At 46.4% G+C, this 16,302-nt stretch overlaps 1 protein-coding gene across 5 annotated transcripts in view; it reads right to left on the bottom strand.

Moving 5' to 3' along the window:
- Tiam1 (TIAM Rac1 associated GEF 1) overlaps window positions 1-16,302 on the bottom strand; it is a 351,773-nt gene that overhangs the window by 35,757 nt on the left and 299,714 nt on the right. For all 5 annotated transcript variants that reach the window (XM_041678508.1, XM_041678510.1, XM_041678509.1 and 2 more), the window contains 2 exons: window positions 13,525-13,749; window positions 2,959-3,062 (listed from right to left, as the gene is read on the bottom strand). In XM_041678508.1, the coding sequence (XP_041534442.1) occupies window positions 2,959-3,062; window positions 13,525-13,749 (329 nt within the window). The remainder of the gene's footprint in view (window positions 1-2,958; window positions 3,063-13,524; window positions 13,750-16,302) is intronic.

Below are 16,302 nucleotides of genomic sequence, written 5' to 3'. Positions count from 1 at the left end.
TCGAATCATCTCCAGTGAACAGCAAGCTCACAATTATCCACTTGCTCAGCTCCAAAAGGCCATGTATAGCTAAATCACACACACACACACACACACACACACACACACACACACCACCACCAACAACAACAACAACCCACACCAAAAAAAAAAAAAATCATAGGGTCCCTGGCTTCATATTTCTCACCAGAATAAAAACTGATAATACAGCAGGACACGGTGGTGCACACCTTTAATCTTAGCACTCGGGAAGCTGAGGCTGGCAGATGATCTTTGTGAGCTTGACGCTAGTGTAGCCAACATAGTGGCCGGGGCTATATAACAAGACCCTGTCTTTAGAAACAAACCAACAAGAAAGAAAGAAAGAAAGAAAGAAAGAAAGAAAGAAAGGAAGGAAGGAAGAAAGAAAGAAAATCTAACCACTCACTTCATTATTCTTCTGGGGGTAGGCATGTCTGGGTACGGGGCATCCATGGCTCATGTGTGGCCGGAGGACGATCTGCAGGATTCAGATAGCCCCTCCCACCATGTGGATCCCAGGGATAGAGATTGGGCTGTGAAGCTTGGCAACAGGCTCCTAGACCTGCTGGGTCACTTTGCCATCCAGTTTCTATTAATTTATTAGGTGCATTTCTCTACCTGATGAATATGTGTGCATTCAGACAAGCCTTAATCATCCCTTCCAGGTTACAGCAGTATATACAACTTAAAAATAAATTTGCAAACCAATATAGTAGATGCGACCAAAGCGCTTAACCTTAATCAAGAGACACTTTAGGAAGATTAAGCATTGGGAAAATGGCTAAATGGCTCATGGCTGTGTATCTAATTGGCCTTTAGCACCACTAATAAATTAGTTCCCTCTTTCATGAAGCCTGGTACTTAATATCATACACAACAACCAGGCTGCAGGTAATTTAAATGCAGGCATCAACAACACAAGGTCGGGGCCAGACCGGGTTTTCATCTGGCTTTCAATACCACGGAGCTGTCTGTGTTTCTCAGCAAGCGCCTAACCCCACCCCCACTCTCCTCTATAAACAGAATTCCAGAGATCTTTTTCAGGAGTGCTATAAAGATACCGCATATGAAATGGTACCTAATATTCTCCAAAGACAGAATTAGCAAGACTTTGTTATCAATACTCAGTGGGATATTACTCAGTGGGTCACCAAGATCTGCCAGTACAACTTGAATTTTTTTGGCTTTCAGATCTCTTAAATGAGAAATGTAATGAATCAAGGGCTACTGCTCAGTGAGGAAGAGCTCTTAGCTTTCTCAGGGTTTCTCTGGCTGTGAGAAACACCATGCAAAGCAACCTGGGGAGAAAAGGGTTTCTTTGTCTTATACCTTTAAGTCATAATCCATCACTGAGGGAAGTCAGGACAGGAAATTCAAGTCGGGAGCTGAAGCAGAGACCTTATTGGCTACTCCCCATGGCTTCCTCAACCTGCTTTCTATTCCCATCCAGGACCCCCTGCCCAGGAATGGCACCACCCACTCCAGTGAGCTAGAAAACAACTCAAAGACCACTCTGATGGGGACATTTTTTTCAACTGAGATTGCCTCTCTGAGGACGACTTGAACTTATGTCAAGCTGATGAAAAAACAAAGCAGTACACTGCCCTTACAGAGGACCAGAGAGACTGCTTCCCATGCTCCATGTTTAACACTGCACAACCACCTCTAACTCCAGTTCCAGGAGATCCAGCACCATCTTCTGGCTTCCAGTGTGTGATCTGCTCAGAGAGTGTCAAGGAAAACAATGGGCAGAGGAGGATGAACAACACTGACAAGGCGATTGTGGAACAGCCTTGTCAACCTAGGCGATTACTCAAGAGAGTCATGTAAGAAGAGAAGGGAGCACCCACATCAGACTGGCCTTGGGCAAGGGTCTAGGGGTATTGTCTTGAAAATTAATAGATACAGAAGGGCTCTGCCCACTGTGTGGGGCGCCATCTCTAGGCAGATTGTCCTGGATTGTATAAGAAGTTAAGTCAAGCATGGTGGTATAACCTTTAACCCTAGCACTCAAGAGATAGAGGTAAAGGGATTTCTGTGACTTCAAGGCCGGCCAGGTCTACATTGTGAGACAGACACTGTCTGGACAAAGGGGGACAAGGGGTCGGGTGTAGGGATGATAAGCCAGCAAACAGCCTTCTTCTATGATTTCTGCTTCAGCTGTGAACTGAAGAAGACGATGAAGCAAAGCCTGCCCTTCCCCTAAGTTGGCTATGGTCAAAAGGTTTGATTACAGCAACAGCAACATAACTACAGTGGCAATGCATGTCTAGAAACAAGCCCTTAGACACCGGCGACGGGTTTGGAAGACTGCTGGTTCAGAAACGCCGGGATGAGCGGAACACTTGACAACGCAGAACAGGAGCAGGCAGAATTACAGGCAACGACTTCATTGTTTTGCACCAAAGTATCAAAAGAAAAGTTTTGGTCACAGTATTCATCTGAAAAACAGCATGATTGCTTTTTTTTTTTTAAAAAAAAAAAGTTTCCTTTCCCTTTAATAAAAAAAAAAAAAAAGTGCACCATGAACAAGAGCTGAAAGCAGATTGCTCAAAAGCAGCTCATTGCGGAACCCCTAAGAGGCAAGAAGGCACTGCTGCCTTAATTACGCCATTTGGGACGATGCTTCATCCTCCACAAATGAAGATGGAGGGAGGAAACGGGATGAAATTATGGCATTAACGGGGAACTCCAGCCGTGGCAGAAATTAAAGAATGAAGCCTTCAATTCATTACAAGTGATTTCTGCCCTCTGTTCTCCCATATGGGTTTGTTACCAAGACTGTAATTTGGATTTCGTATCCAGCTATTTAGTAACATCTCAGAAGCAAAAACACTTCATCCCATGGAGAGGCTGCCAGAGCACATACAGCTGCAGAGGTGGCGTGTCAGCTGTGATCCTGCAGGACACGGGATGTGAAAATGAAAACGCTCTCACCTTGCTGCTGTGATCTGTGTCATCAGAAGACTCCAGGTCCGGTCCTTCGCCTTCTTCCAGACCTATCTCAGCACTGCTGCCCTGCTCACTGCCGAGGCTGTGCCCTGCCACAGAGAAGCAGAAGGAAGCGCGGGTCAGCAATACGGTCATAGCTAAAAGCCACTGGGGTGATGGCAGCACCAAGTGAAGCATGGTGTGTGTGTGTGTGTGTGTGTGCGCGTGCGCGCGCGAGCGTGACAGCAGCCTACCACCTGGAACCCAAACATTAAAATCTATGAGCCTGTGGGGTCCATTCTCCTTCAAGACACCACAGCACCTCAAGGTCTTTCTGGATTTTCATCTCCAGGGCATTACAGAATGTGCAGGGGTGGACCACAGTCAAACAGGAAGCCATAACCCAGCAATACAAAACCCAAGAGGGCTGGGGATGCACTCCAGTGTTAAATCTCTTACTTGGCATTCATGAGGCTGAGCTCAGCCATAGCAAGCAAACAAACAAACAAATAGTAGAACAGTCGCTGTAAGAAGGCAGAAGACACCGAGGAACACAGGAAATCTAGCCACCTGATACAAAATGTCAAATAAAAAGGCTGAAATTATTTTTTTTTTACAAAAACAAAAGGGTGCTTTCAAAAAAGACCACACAAATTAATAGAATCTCTAAAAATAACAATAATAATAGCTGTAGTCACAGAATTAAACAGTTGATGGGTAAAAATATAAATCAAAAAAGTAAAAAAAAAAGAGGATTGTGAAGACATCTAAAAGGAGTGCCTTATTCTAGAAAATAAACCTTCACATGAACTGCAATTTCAGGGAAGGACCACGAGAAAGTTTAGGTATGGGCGTGGAGTAATGGATCCGTGGTTAAGAGCACTCACTGGCTGCTCTTCCAGAGGAACCAGGTTCAATCCCCACATGGCGGCTCACAACTATATGTAATATGGTCCCAGGACAATGTACACACGTGGTGAAAAGATTAAACACCCATGAACACAAAATAGTAAATCCAAAAACACACAAAAGTTTTGGGATAGTAGCCAAGCTCTTGCCTAGAAACAGGTGAGGCTCCAAATTCAGCCCCTGGAGCCCCACAAATAAACAACCAAAGACTATCCCAGAGAGAGACCACAGTAAGAACTTTTTGGAAACCAGTATCTCACTAAAAAGTTCTCTAAAGTATGTATTTCAGGGAAAAAAATAAACACATAACCCTAAAAAAAAAATCTAGTGTACAAACTGAAAGATAAAATGTTGACATTTATACAAGTTAGGATTAAACTATAAAACAACCCTGCATCCTCTGCAAAAGACATTTTGGCATTTAAAACAAAAGCAAACAAACAAGCAAAAACCGGCTTGGAAGATACTATTAAAGCAGGGGTGGGGGAAACTGAAGCTGGGGGAAGAAGGAAAAGGAACTGTAGTTTCTGCTGGGCTCAGAATCGCATCCAAAGTGCAGAGCAAAGGGTGAAAGAGGAGGGACAGGCTATGTAAGACGCAACTAGAATTTAAAATGCAATTCAGGAGAGAGAAGGGAAAATAAGTGAGACCACAGATATGCGTCAGAACACATGGATCTTCTAAAAAACATGTTAAAGGCTTAACTTAAATAAAGACACATAAAACAAAGCCCCAGCAGGCAGGATGATATACACAAGAAACAGGTAAGAGGAACACACTGAGAAGAGTCCAGACGTAACCAAGCACACGGAACATTCTAGAAACGACTAAATGCAACAGACTTAGTCAAGACACAGAAGACGCAAACATTTATAACTGTTAAGCTTGATTTGTGAATGATTTTCTAGCCCTAGTCCCAAGGATTAGCATTTTACACAAGCAAGCCATCTACCAAAGGCCGAAACTGCCCTAACTTAGAGCATCTACACTTGAGCAGACCACACCGGCAACACTTTTCCTAGAACTAATAAAAGTTCAGTTACACCAAAGACAGTAAAGGAGAAGACAAACAAGACTGGGGTACTTTCCCTGCCAGAGAGCAAAACATAAGCTAAAGTTACAGTAACATCATGCAGCTCAGAACAGACTGTTTAAAAGAGACCCAGCCCTGGATGAAGTGTGGCACTCAGCAGACACACAGTGCAGTCGGGAAAGAGACGGAACATTTGACAGATGTCGCCAGAGCAGTGGGTGGCCCACATGGAAAAATGATAACGCTGGATCCTAATTCACGCCAATCGCAAAAACCGGCACCAGGAGGATAACAGACTCGGCAGAAAATATACAGGACAAATGCGGCTAATAAGAAAGAAGAAAAGGGACATGCACAATACAGGCCTGATGCTCACGAAAGCCACCAGCTCAATCCCTCCCATCCTAGAAGCACAGCCCTGAGACTACACCCTACACCAGAAATCTGGACTGACGCACGGCTTGCTTTGGCTAGCAGAAATAACGTAAGTGAAAATACACACATTTCCAGCCAGGGCCCCAGGAGGCTGCACAGTTCCTGTGCTTGTCCGAAATACAAAAAAAAAAAAAAAAAAAAAAAAAACAAACAAAACTATAGTCTCCAAGATGAGAGGCTTCATGGAAAGGAGGTCCCCACTGCCCAGTTACATGTGAGCAAGGACAGGGTCAGTCACGCAGCAAAGACAGTAGGATGTCAAATCCGCTGAGCTTAGCCCAAGCCACCAGGCTACCGAGAAGAGAAGGACCGAGGCTGTGTAGCAGCGGTTTGTTCTGCAACATTAACCACTAAATGGACAGGAGTAGGTGCTAATGACCAAAGGAAACAGGAGAGAGGAAGTGACAGCGGCTCACTTCAGGGATACTGAGAAGAAAGAGCACAGCAGCCAGGACAGGAATCCAAGCAGAAAGCGTACCTCCTTCCCATGCTCAGATCCTTCTCTGGATACCCTCAATTTCGTGGCTTTACACACACACACACACACACTTACTTTCACAACTTTCTACAGCAGCACTATCCTGACTATAAAGTGCACTCCTTTGAACCCTCTTGTCTGGGGGCATTCTCACCCCCACTTAGCAGGAAACAGCCCCCACCATCACAGGCTGCTCTGTTAGCAATCAGGGAAAGAAATAAAGACAGAGTTCAGGGGGACTGAAAGCGCCAGGGCAAGGAACAGTTGAATCAATAGAAGCCCTGAGCACACGGTCAGGCAGGCTCAGGGGAGGCTCCACAAGAGAGCGAGGAAGCCAGAGCCCCTTCAGGACAGAACCTTCTGATTGAACAGAAGCTTCTACAAACTAAACCCAGGGCTGTGAACAGGTGAGAACACCTCTTTGGATTGTAAATTGCTTCCATACCATGGTCACATCTTTATGGTCTAAAAACCTTGGCAAGTCATTCACCCCTCACACCACTAGCTAAGACCAACACAATGCGAACAAAAGTTTACCTTACAATGTTACAATGTAGCGTTTGTTTAGATCATACCACATTCATTTGTCTTTCCTAAGGCCTTGTGGCAATTAAACATAAAGGAAAGAATCCTTGTCTAATGAGAAATACAAGCAATGTGTTCAAGTTAAACAAATTCTAGTTCAAACACTAAAATTATTTTACTGTGTGTGTCTGTGTGTGTGTGTAACTTTCAGGAAATGGTTCTCTCCTCTCACCACATGGGTCCTAGGAATCAAACTCAGGTAGTCAGACTCAGTGGCAACTTCCTTAAGCACTGAGCCGTCTCGCCAGCCCCTAGGAATAAACTTTAAAAAGTTGTCTAATATCTGAGTTCATATGAGGAGCAAACGTGACTGATGGACCGGTGGGTAGGGCGAGGAAAGACTGGACCTCCCTAAAGACACTCGTATGGGACTCAGCTGCCGGGCTATGACTCCGTTTCCTTTCTCAGTCACGGCATAGCTTCGTTACGAAAAGAATCCCATAAAGAATCCCATGTTCACTTCGTAATACATGGCACCGGCACCAGCAGCCAAGGAAACTAGAAACCAAAACGGCTGCAGAACAAAGCTGCAGCAAACCAGAGACCACAAAATACACACTGTGAGGGGGCTGAGCGGTACACACATGTAACTCCCACACTCAGAAGGCTGAGGCAGAAGGATGGCAAGTTTAAAGCTAGCACGGGCTATGTAGTAAGTTGTAGGCCACCTTGGGATAGAGCAAGACCCTGTATCAAAAAGAAATAAATTTGGGCAGGAGAGATAGCTCAGCGAGTAAAGGCCGCCAAGACTACAGACCTGAGTTCAATTAGAGGGGACGCACAAGGAGAGAAGCATGTGGTCCGCTGACTTCCACGTGTATGTCATGATAAATATGTACAATGTGCACATGTACACAAATACATAAAAGAGAAAAGCAATAACAATACTGTGGAAATTTCATAAAAATTGCAGATTTTGGCATAATTGATCTTATGTTTGTTGAGAAAATAAAATATAAAGTACATTAATGATTTTTTAGAATTACTTTTATTTCTATTTCATGTGCGTCAGTATTTTCCTGCATGTATGTGCGTGCTCCATGTATATCCCTGGCCCAAAGACGCCAGAAGATGGTAACAGATCTCCTAGAAGTGGAGTTACAGTTGGGAGTCACCATGTAGGTGCTGGGAATTGAACCTGGGTCTTCCCTAAGAGCAACGAGTGTTCTTAACTGTTGAGCCGTCTCTCTAACCCCGACACTAATGATTTTTAAAAACATAAAACTGAAGGCTCCCCCGCGTCTGCAAAGCAACACCCACCCCCTATTCACACACGGGACATGGCAGATGCCATCCATCAAATCTCACTGGAAATCAAGACAAGGCATTTGGATCCCCGACACCCCAGCAGGACCCACAGAAGCAGGCCATGTGCTAAGTGACAGACAGCAAGGCACACCAACAGCTTATGAGGCACACATGGCCGCAAACCTCATTGACAAACAAACAGGGTATCTGTGAGGCTTCAGAGAATCTACAAGACTGGACCAGATTTGTTTTCAGGAAGACAGAGCTGTTCACTTGCTCGTTCGTGCCGCCCCTCCCTGTTCCCTAAGTGTGGAGCCCCCAGAGAAAACAACCTTCCATTTCTCCACTGCACTTACTGGCCAGGCAGATCCAGCGCTGTCCCTGCCTGGTGCAAACAAGTCCTCCTCGGTGCTGAGGGGCCGTGGTCATGCACGGCCACACAGGGGCCTTTCCTGTGAAGCAGATGCCAGGGAATCGACTTCCTGCGGGAGGTGCATCTGTGCTCGCTGCAGCCCACAGCTTCCTCTCTGCAGCAGACAGATGTGCTGGAGGCTGATCAAAGGGTCTCCGGCTCTCCAACCTGAGCCTGATCTGAACGTCTCTAATGTGTCACTGGCCAGCTGTCAGCCACCCCATATCAGCTAGAGCCACTCCAGCTCACAATGCAAAAATATCCATTTTATTTCTAATAAGATGCGGCGTCAGCCCCTCTAGAGAGCACAGAGTTTTTACTGTGAGAGTGCAGGCTCCTCACTGAGATAACACAGGGCACCTGCTTCCCTTCAATCAGCCTAGCAGAAACCTAGGGACAGGACAGCGCAGCAGAGAGGTGGCGTCACTGGAAGTAAGGCTGGCTAACAACAGAACTTAGAGAGACATGCGAAGTGTGTGTGTGTGTGTGTGTGTGTGTGTGTGAAGAGGGTCTTGCTATGTAGTCCTGGCCTGGCTGGTCCAGTACTTGCTACGTTACTCAGTATCACCTCACACTCTCAGCAATCATGCCTGTCACCCAAGTGCTGGAATGACAGGTTTGCATCACTATATCTGGCCCTAAACACATACTTCAGACTTCTGAAGAGATACCCTAGATGCCACTTGAATGACAACTCTTACAATCTGCATAAAAGTTGGGTGTTTGCAATAATTGCTATCAGAGGTATCTTTGTTTCATTAGTGAATGTCATGATTTATATCTTATGTCACCTAAGTTTTCCTCTTTTCCCTTAGTAGAAAGGGCAGGAAAGGGACATGCCAGACAAGCATATTAAAACATGATGGACGTGGAGATTGATGAGATGGTTCAAGGGTTAAGAGCACTGACTGCTCTTCCAGAGGACAGGGTTCAAGTCCCAGCACCCACATGACAGCTCACATGTCTGTAACTCCAATTCCAGGGACCACTACACCAATGCACATAAAGTAAAATAAATAAATTTTTAAAAAGAGAATAGCAGAATATCATTAGGATTCATTTTTAAAAAAAACCATGACAGATGCATGCTTTAGGAAGCATCTAAGAATATTCAGGCCTGTACCTGCCTTCCTACACCAGGCTCGCTCAGAGGCATCGCTGACTGAGGTAGACGTGCATCTTCTAATAAACCTGGCCAGGGAGACGTCATGGGGAGGGAGGAGACGGACAGCAGCAATCTCTGAGGGCATTTTTGTTTGGGGGTAAGCAGGTACTACTATCTTAGGACCGCTGGTAGGACTGCAGAGAACGGCCCCTCGCACCAAAGAATTACCTGATCTGAAATGCTAAGATCAGCATTCAAAACAAATCCCATGAGAACTGAACAGCAGCCCTCAGAAAGGCCGTGCAGACAAGAGTTTCCGATTTCTCAGGGTAGCTTCCCCTTTACAGCAAGGATGCTCCGAGAATAACAGGCGTGGAGGGAACTACCTTTGTTTGTTTGTTTGTTTGTTTGTCCTGACTCCCTTCCTCCTATGCACAGAAGCAAGTGCTTAGGAAACACAAATGAAAGGGGGCCAGGAAGACTCCAGCCGGAAGTTATGGACTGCAAATGGCCATGAACTAAACCTGGATCTTAGCATACGGAGGAGACTGCCCTTGCCCAGACCTTGGCTTTGAAGGCAATGTGCGAGCCATGCACCGTGCTCCCTTCTTTCATCAAGGACTAAACAGAAAATGCATTTCCAACATCAAAATCTCCACGGAACAGATCCTGAAAGGGCATCGGCAATGTCTGCACGCCACCATTTTCCCAGGACAAAGTCTGCAAACAGAAGGAGTTGGGTGGCCAAAGTGGTTCCAACTCTGGGTACATGTGAAAATTGCTCAAGGAGTCTAAACTGTTGTCTAAAACAATCAACAAGAACCAGAGCCACTCAAGAGCTGTCAAGAGGTCCAGGGACGGCAAGCACAGGGAAATTCAGAAACACGAGAGTTAGACACGCTGCCCACTGCAGGCGGAAGTGGAGGAGCGGACAGCGAGGAAGCACAACTGATTGCTACAGTCAGACCATCCCCTGTCCTCTGCGACAGAAGCCGACTTAACCATCACACTGACCCGGCAGGATGGCAGGGTGTGCTCTTCTCCATCTAACAGTGAGGATACAGGACACAGAGTGGCGAATCATGACTCACAGGACCACAGGCTAACATCAAAATGAACGCAGTCCCACAGAACCTGGCTCGGGCCTATTTTTAACCACCAGGCCATGATGTTTCTACTTGCAAGCCTCTATGTGAGAAAGGGGTTCAGAAATAACCAAAGCTTGAAAGAGAATTAATACCTTTCAGTCCGGGCTCTCGGGAAGGTCTGGTCAAGTCCACATGCTGGGCAGACAGCACCAAGGACCGCATGGGCCTCAAAGTCCCTGAGATGCTCAGACTCCCTACTTGGGTCTCTTTCCAGGTCACTAATACGCAGTCTAACTATCTTAAAGATGCTCTAGCACCAAACCCCAAACTTTGCCACTCGGACTGCTCCTATTTTTAGTTACTTCTAACTTTAGATCAAGGCTGGAGTCTGGCTTACCCATTGTCCCACTGCTCTGTGTTAAGTGCCGTCATCGTCTGAGTCTGTTATCTCTGACCTGCTATGGGGCCGGCTTGCTGGCTACCCATCCTGTTGCCTTGCTTCCCCCCTTTCATCTTCTGCTGTTAAAGAAGGACCAGGAAGCGGAAGCACCCAGAAGGCAGAGACCCAGGTGGGGATCATGAGCTCCAAGGCACAGTCATTTGACTGGGAACAAACAAAGGAAAGAATCCATCTCCTACAGAAGACCCCAAGGTTGAAGTCGTACTGTTTTAGATACAAGTAAGTTGCGTGGTACAGGGCCTCCACAGGAGCCTCGTCTGTGGGAGGTTACAGGAAAGTCAGGGCTGTGTTTAGGACTCCGCTGTATCAGAGCCAGGGCAACTACTATGTACACAGAACACGCCCAGATCCTTCTGAAGCAAACACACATATAGACGAGCAAGAACCTTTTCAGTTAAAAGTCTTCTGCCTTGTTTACCATAATCTCAGTATTCAAGAGGTTGAGGCGGTAGGATTCCAAACTAGGGGCCATCTCAGGATATATAGAGATTTTAGGATCATCTGGGCTATATAACTAGACCTGATTTCAAACGCAAATTATTATTTTAAAAACACTCATGGAAATAATCTGCATATATTCAAAGGATCTTTTTAGTAAGAAATAGAAGCAATTTGTGAGCGAGAGTCAATTTTACACAGGGATTTTATCTCTAAGGGGCCAGAGAATAAACATTTTTAGCTTTGTGGACCGGAACTGGCCATCACAACCACCCAATCTACCATTGTAATGGGAAGAAGCAAAATCGTGATGTGCACGGATGGATCCTAGTTGTTCAAAATCAGGTAGAGTGATCAGGTTTCAGTTTGCGGATTATAATATGCAAATTCTGAATCTGTATCTATAAACGGCAGGCATGAAACTGATAGAAAATTAATCCACATACAGTTACACACGCATTTTATGCATATGACCTCAAAATCCTGAAACAACCTAATCACACGGAACGTGTTTGATTCTGTAACCCTGCAGAATGGAGGCTGTGGATTGTTTTGTAGGCTAACAAACACCACCTTGTGGCCATCTGGGAGAATAGCCGCCAGGGTCCTGATTACCCTTTTCTCGGCATCCTGGGCTGACCAAAGCAGCTTTTAAAAGTGTGAAGACCACTACACTATGACGCAGTGATCTAAGGGAGCCAATAGTAACCAAGTACGATCCATTTTTTGAAGTTTCAACTTGTCAAACTCTTCCAGGGACCACTAAACAAAATCATGAATGATCACGGGCTTCTTGCTTAAGTAGCCAAGCTGCAGACGGTAACCTGACAATGGCAAGGAGCAATACCCAGTACCTACAACACAGACACTGAAATAGAGACCCACTCCCATGCATGCCCACGCTGCCTCGAGTTTTATTTCTCCCCCTGAAAACACAAGATGGGGAGAAAAATAATTCTGAAATTAAGCCTAGTCAGTGAACCCAAACCCTAGCACGGGTTCATAAAAGCTGAGCTCCAGCAACCCACAGGGTCCCTGTGTTCACTCGTTCACTCCCAAGTTCCATAGGAAAGGGTCGCTGTGTGGGACGCTCCGTCCAAATGCTGGAAGGCAAAGATGAAGAAAACACACACATTCTAAGAAAACAAAACACAAGAGAACGATACAGGCAAGAAAGAAGGGTGTCAAATGAGCCAGACACGAAGGTGTTCTCCTGCAAGGCCAGAGCTCGGAAAGCTGAGGCAAGGGAATCTTGGGTTCAAGGCCAACCGAGGTTATTCAGAGAGTTCCAAGCCAGTCTGGGCTACAAAGTGAAAGCTTGTCGGAAGTAAACTCAGGGGGGAGGGAGGGAAGCAAACCTAAAGAGACGCATTCTGCAGGTCAGAGAGCTGGGGGTCCCAGGAAGGCTCCCTAGGCAGGGGGCACCCAAGCTGCTTCCATCAGAATGAGTGCATAGGTTCCAGAGGGAGCAAGAAAGAAGAGACAAGAATGGCAGATGGGGACTGGAGCGACGGCTCAGTGGTCAAGGGCACTGACTATTCTTCCAGAGGACCCGGGTTCAATCCCCAGCACCAATATGGCACCATACAACTATTTGTAACTCCAGTTCCAGGCTTTCTGACACCCTCACACAGACACACATGCAGGCATCAATGAACACAAAAAAGAAAAAAATTACTAACATTTAAAAAAAAAGTGGCAGATAGAGCAGGGATGACAGGATTTCCTCATGTCCAAAGGAATCAGACAAAACCACCAATGGCTGGGCGAGCTTTCTCAGAAACACCTTGTTTCTCCCACATGAGAAGAGCAGGGCTGAGCAGACTTTGGGGGTGGAGAAAGTGAAGGCCAGAAGAGAACTAAGCATCCCCAGGGCTTATGTGATCCCATACCTTTATCCACAACCATGAAATGGGGGCCTCACCCCACGCACCTCTCTCCAAGATGACAATAAGCAAAAGAAACACGAAGCAGACATTGCATGACAGAAATACGTTCCCCTTTTCCTTTAAAATGTCAACAGGAAGCCCAGGGCCAGCTATTAGCTTCACTCACTGACACGTTTCAATACCTGCAGGAACAAGCCCTGTGGATTCTGATGACTACAGGAGCAAGCCCTGAGTGTCCTGATGCCTACAGGAGCAAGCCCTGAGGGTCCTGATGCCTGCAGGAGCAAGCCCTAAGGGACCCTCATGCCTGCAGAAGCAAGCCCTGGGGTGCCCTGATGCCTGCAGGAGCAAGCCCTGAGGGGCCCTGACGCCTGCAGGAGCAAGCCCTGAGGGGCCCTGACACCTGCAGGAGCAAGCCTGAGGGGCCCCAACAGTGGCGTACCTCCCGGGGCACAGGCTCATGAAGTACATACAGCCCTGGGCACAGCATACCTGGGTTGCTGGTGAGGAAGGCGAGGGGGCTCTCGCCCAGGTCCACAGGGCCATCCACCCGGTGCGGTGGGTTCTCCAGAAGCTCCGCTCCTGCCTCCGGCTCAGGGTGTGTCCTCACCAGGAGGCCCAGGGAGGGCTGCGAGAGGAAATCTTTGAGCATAGAGGAGTTCAGGGTGCCGGCAGCACGATTATTGATCTCAAGAATCTCATCCCCCGCCTTCAGGCCTGCCAACGCAAGGTGGAAAAGTTTTAATGTCACACGGATCAGAGCATAACTACTTAGCAGTTCTGTCAGAAGGGGCATGCCGAGCGCTCCTGGAATGAGTCTCACAGCCCCAGGGCCGCTGGGGGCAGGATGCAGAGCTCGCGTGGGTTTGAGAAGGCTCTGGAGCACTGGTTCTCAACCTTCCTGGGGCTGTGACCCTTTAATCCAGTTCCTCATGCTGTGGTGACCCCCCATCATAAAGTGATTTTCCGCGACTTCATAACTGTAAATTTTACTACTGTTATGCATCGTATCATAGGTATCTATGTTTTCCAATGGTCTTAGGAGCCCCCCTACAAGGGGTCACGACCCACAGGTTGAGAAGCGCTGTTCTGAACCAACTGATCTAAGCATCTGCCAATATCCTTCCTCAAATGCTGATTCTGGTTAACTCCCCAAGACGCTGGTCTCCTGGAACACTGGCAACAGTGTTTTGTACACACTTGCATCTACTGATCATTTTTGTGAAACCAAGCAGCAGAAGTTCCTCCTCCTGCCTACCACCATGAGGAAGGTGGTTTTGTTTTTGTTTTTTTTCCCTACAAATTCATAAGGAGAAGACAGCTGACAGAACCAAATGCAGTTATCACTCTCCCTGCCTTTGAATGACACCAAGATCCGGGGAAGTATATATTCCCTTTCATCTGTGTAGGGTACTCAGAGGTTTCTGCAGTCGATGCAGGACATACCTTGGGACGGACCAAGGTTTGCGACCCTAAGGGGCAATGAGAACAAGCAGCTCAACCTGGGAAAACCAGGAGTGTGTCAACGAAGGGGGACTTCAGGCTTTTATTACAGACACTGCAGCTACTTAAGGAGGTGGCAGCCAAGGGAAGGGAGTCTCCCTAGAAAGGAAGTCAATGAAGAAGACACAGAGGAATTGCAGAATTGAGAAGCCACCCCACCCAAGGCAGGCATGGGTCCCAGCTCTGACTCTGCAGGAGGATCATTCTAGAAAGTTCTCACTTCCCATATTTGGAGCTAACCCTGGCTGTCCTCACTCAGATTTCCAAAACTCACAAAACCCATTACTGAGCATAAATATACAAAAAAAAAAAAAAACACACGGGGAGGGGAATGAAATGAAAATGTGAATGTTTTTGTGTCAAAGCCAAAAGTCTGTTGAGTCAATAACTCATTGCTTTTAAGATTTATTTATTTATAGGTGTGCTTTGTATACATGTACATCTGCACATCAGGAGAGCACCGTATTCTATGGATGTTGGAGAGGTTATCAGCTGCCACGTGGATGCTGGGAATTGAACTCAGAACCTCTGGAAGAGCAGCCAGTGATTTTAATAACTGAGTCATCTCTCCAGCCTTAAACAACTCATTTTTAGGTAAAAATCTGGAGCACTATAATATTTATTTATTTATTTTTAAATATTTGTTTATTATGTATACAATATTCTGTCTGTGGGTGTGTCTGCAGTATAATATTTAAACAGAAAATATAAAACTTCAATAAATGAAAAGCAGAGATATTGGTGTATGGTTTTGGTGTATGCATGTGTGTGTATATATGCATGCATGTATGTGTGTGCGTGTGTATGCATGTGTGTGTGTGTATCCTAGAACTCACTAGAAGCCCAGACTCACACTAAGCTCACAGCAACCTTGCTTTCGCCTCTCGTGTGCTAGGATTATAGGTGTGAGGCGCTGTAGCTGGCGTTGGTCTTTTCTTAAAACAACTCAAAGGCCTATAATTCAGACATTGCAGGATATTAAATATCAGGATATTAGATATTAGAATAAAAAGATCTGAAAGCCAGAAGGCATATATGAAGTTTCTCAGAAGGTTCCAGGTTTACGCAATTGGCACAGAAAGAACAATGGCAGGATGAGTGTTGACCCTGAAAACCTTGTCCCTGTGTCCCAGCAATTTCACCTCGAAAAACTTCGCATTGTCTGATAGGCCCTATGCCCACTGACATGTCTTCACGGGAACCATGGAAGAGCGACTCACAAAGAAGAGCAGGGGCAGTGAAGATGGAGACAGAGCCTGGGGTGGTATAGCCACAAGTCCACAAACATGGATGAGTGAGACCAGAGAGGGTTCCCTCCAAAAGATTCAGAGCCAGAAAGGCTGGTGAGACCTTGCCTGACTTCTCCGGAACTGCAAGCACATAAATTTCTGCAGCTGCAAGCCACCCAGATTGCAGAACTTTGTTATGGCAACACCAGAAGACAACACAGGGTGAGTTACTCTCAGAATGAGTGGTAGGAGGAGAGGCGGTGTCAGTAGTACTGAGCTGGGAAGTGCCCCACGGGGGTCTTTCTGCCACAGCTTCAGCATGGACAGGCTCTGTGACAGTTGACATGTTACTGAGTCACCCCCAGCCCCCGTCTCCTATGAAAGAGGGAAAAGAAGCTAATCACGTGATCACTGAAGATATTCACTAGGCATTGACTCTCCAAGTTGCTACTCACCCTCAACTGACCCTGCAAATAAGAACTGAAGTTGAAAGAAATGAAATTTATGCCCTGGCAATGCTGAGGCATGCATGGAAAGC

This window comes from Microtus oregoni, unplaced genomic scaffold, assembly GCF_018167655.1.
Source record: "Microtus oregoni isolate MIOR12 unplaced genomic scaffold, Mior012 000030F_ref0000283, whole genome shotgun sequence".
Lineage (NCBI taxonomy): Eukaryota > Metazoa > Chordata > Mammalia > Rodentia > Cricetidae > Microtus > Microtus oregoni.
Note: the sequence above shows the minus strand (reverse complement) of the source record. Positions and strands in the feature narration are given on the sequence as shown.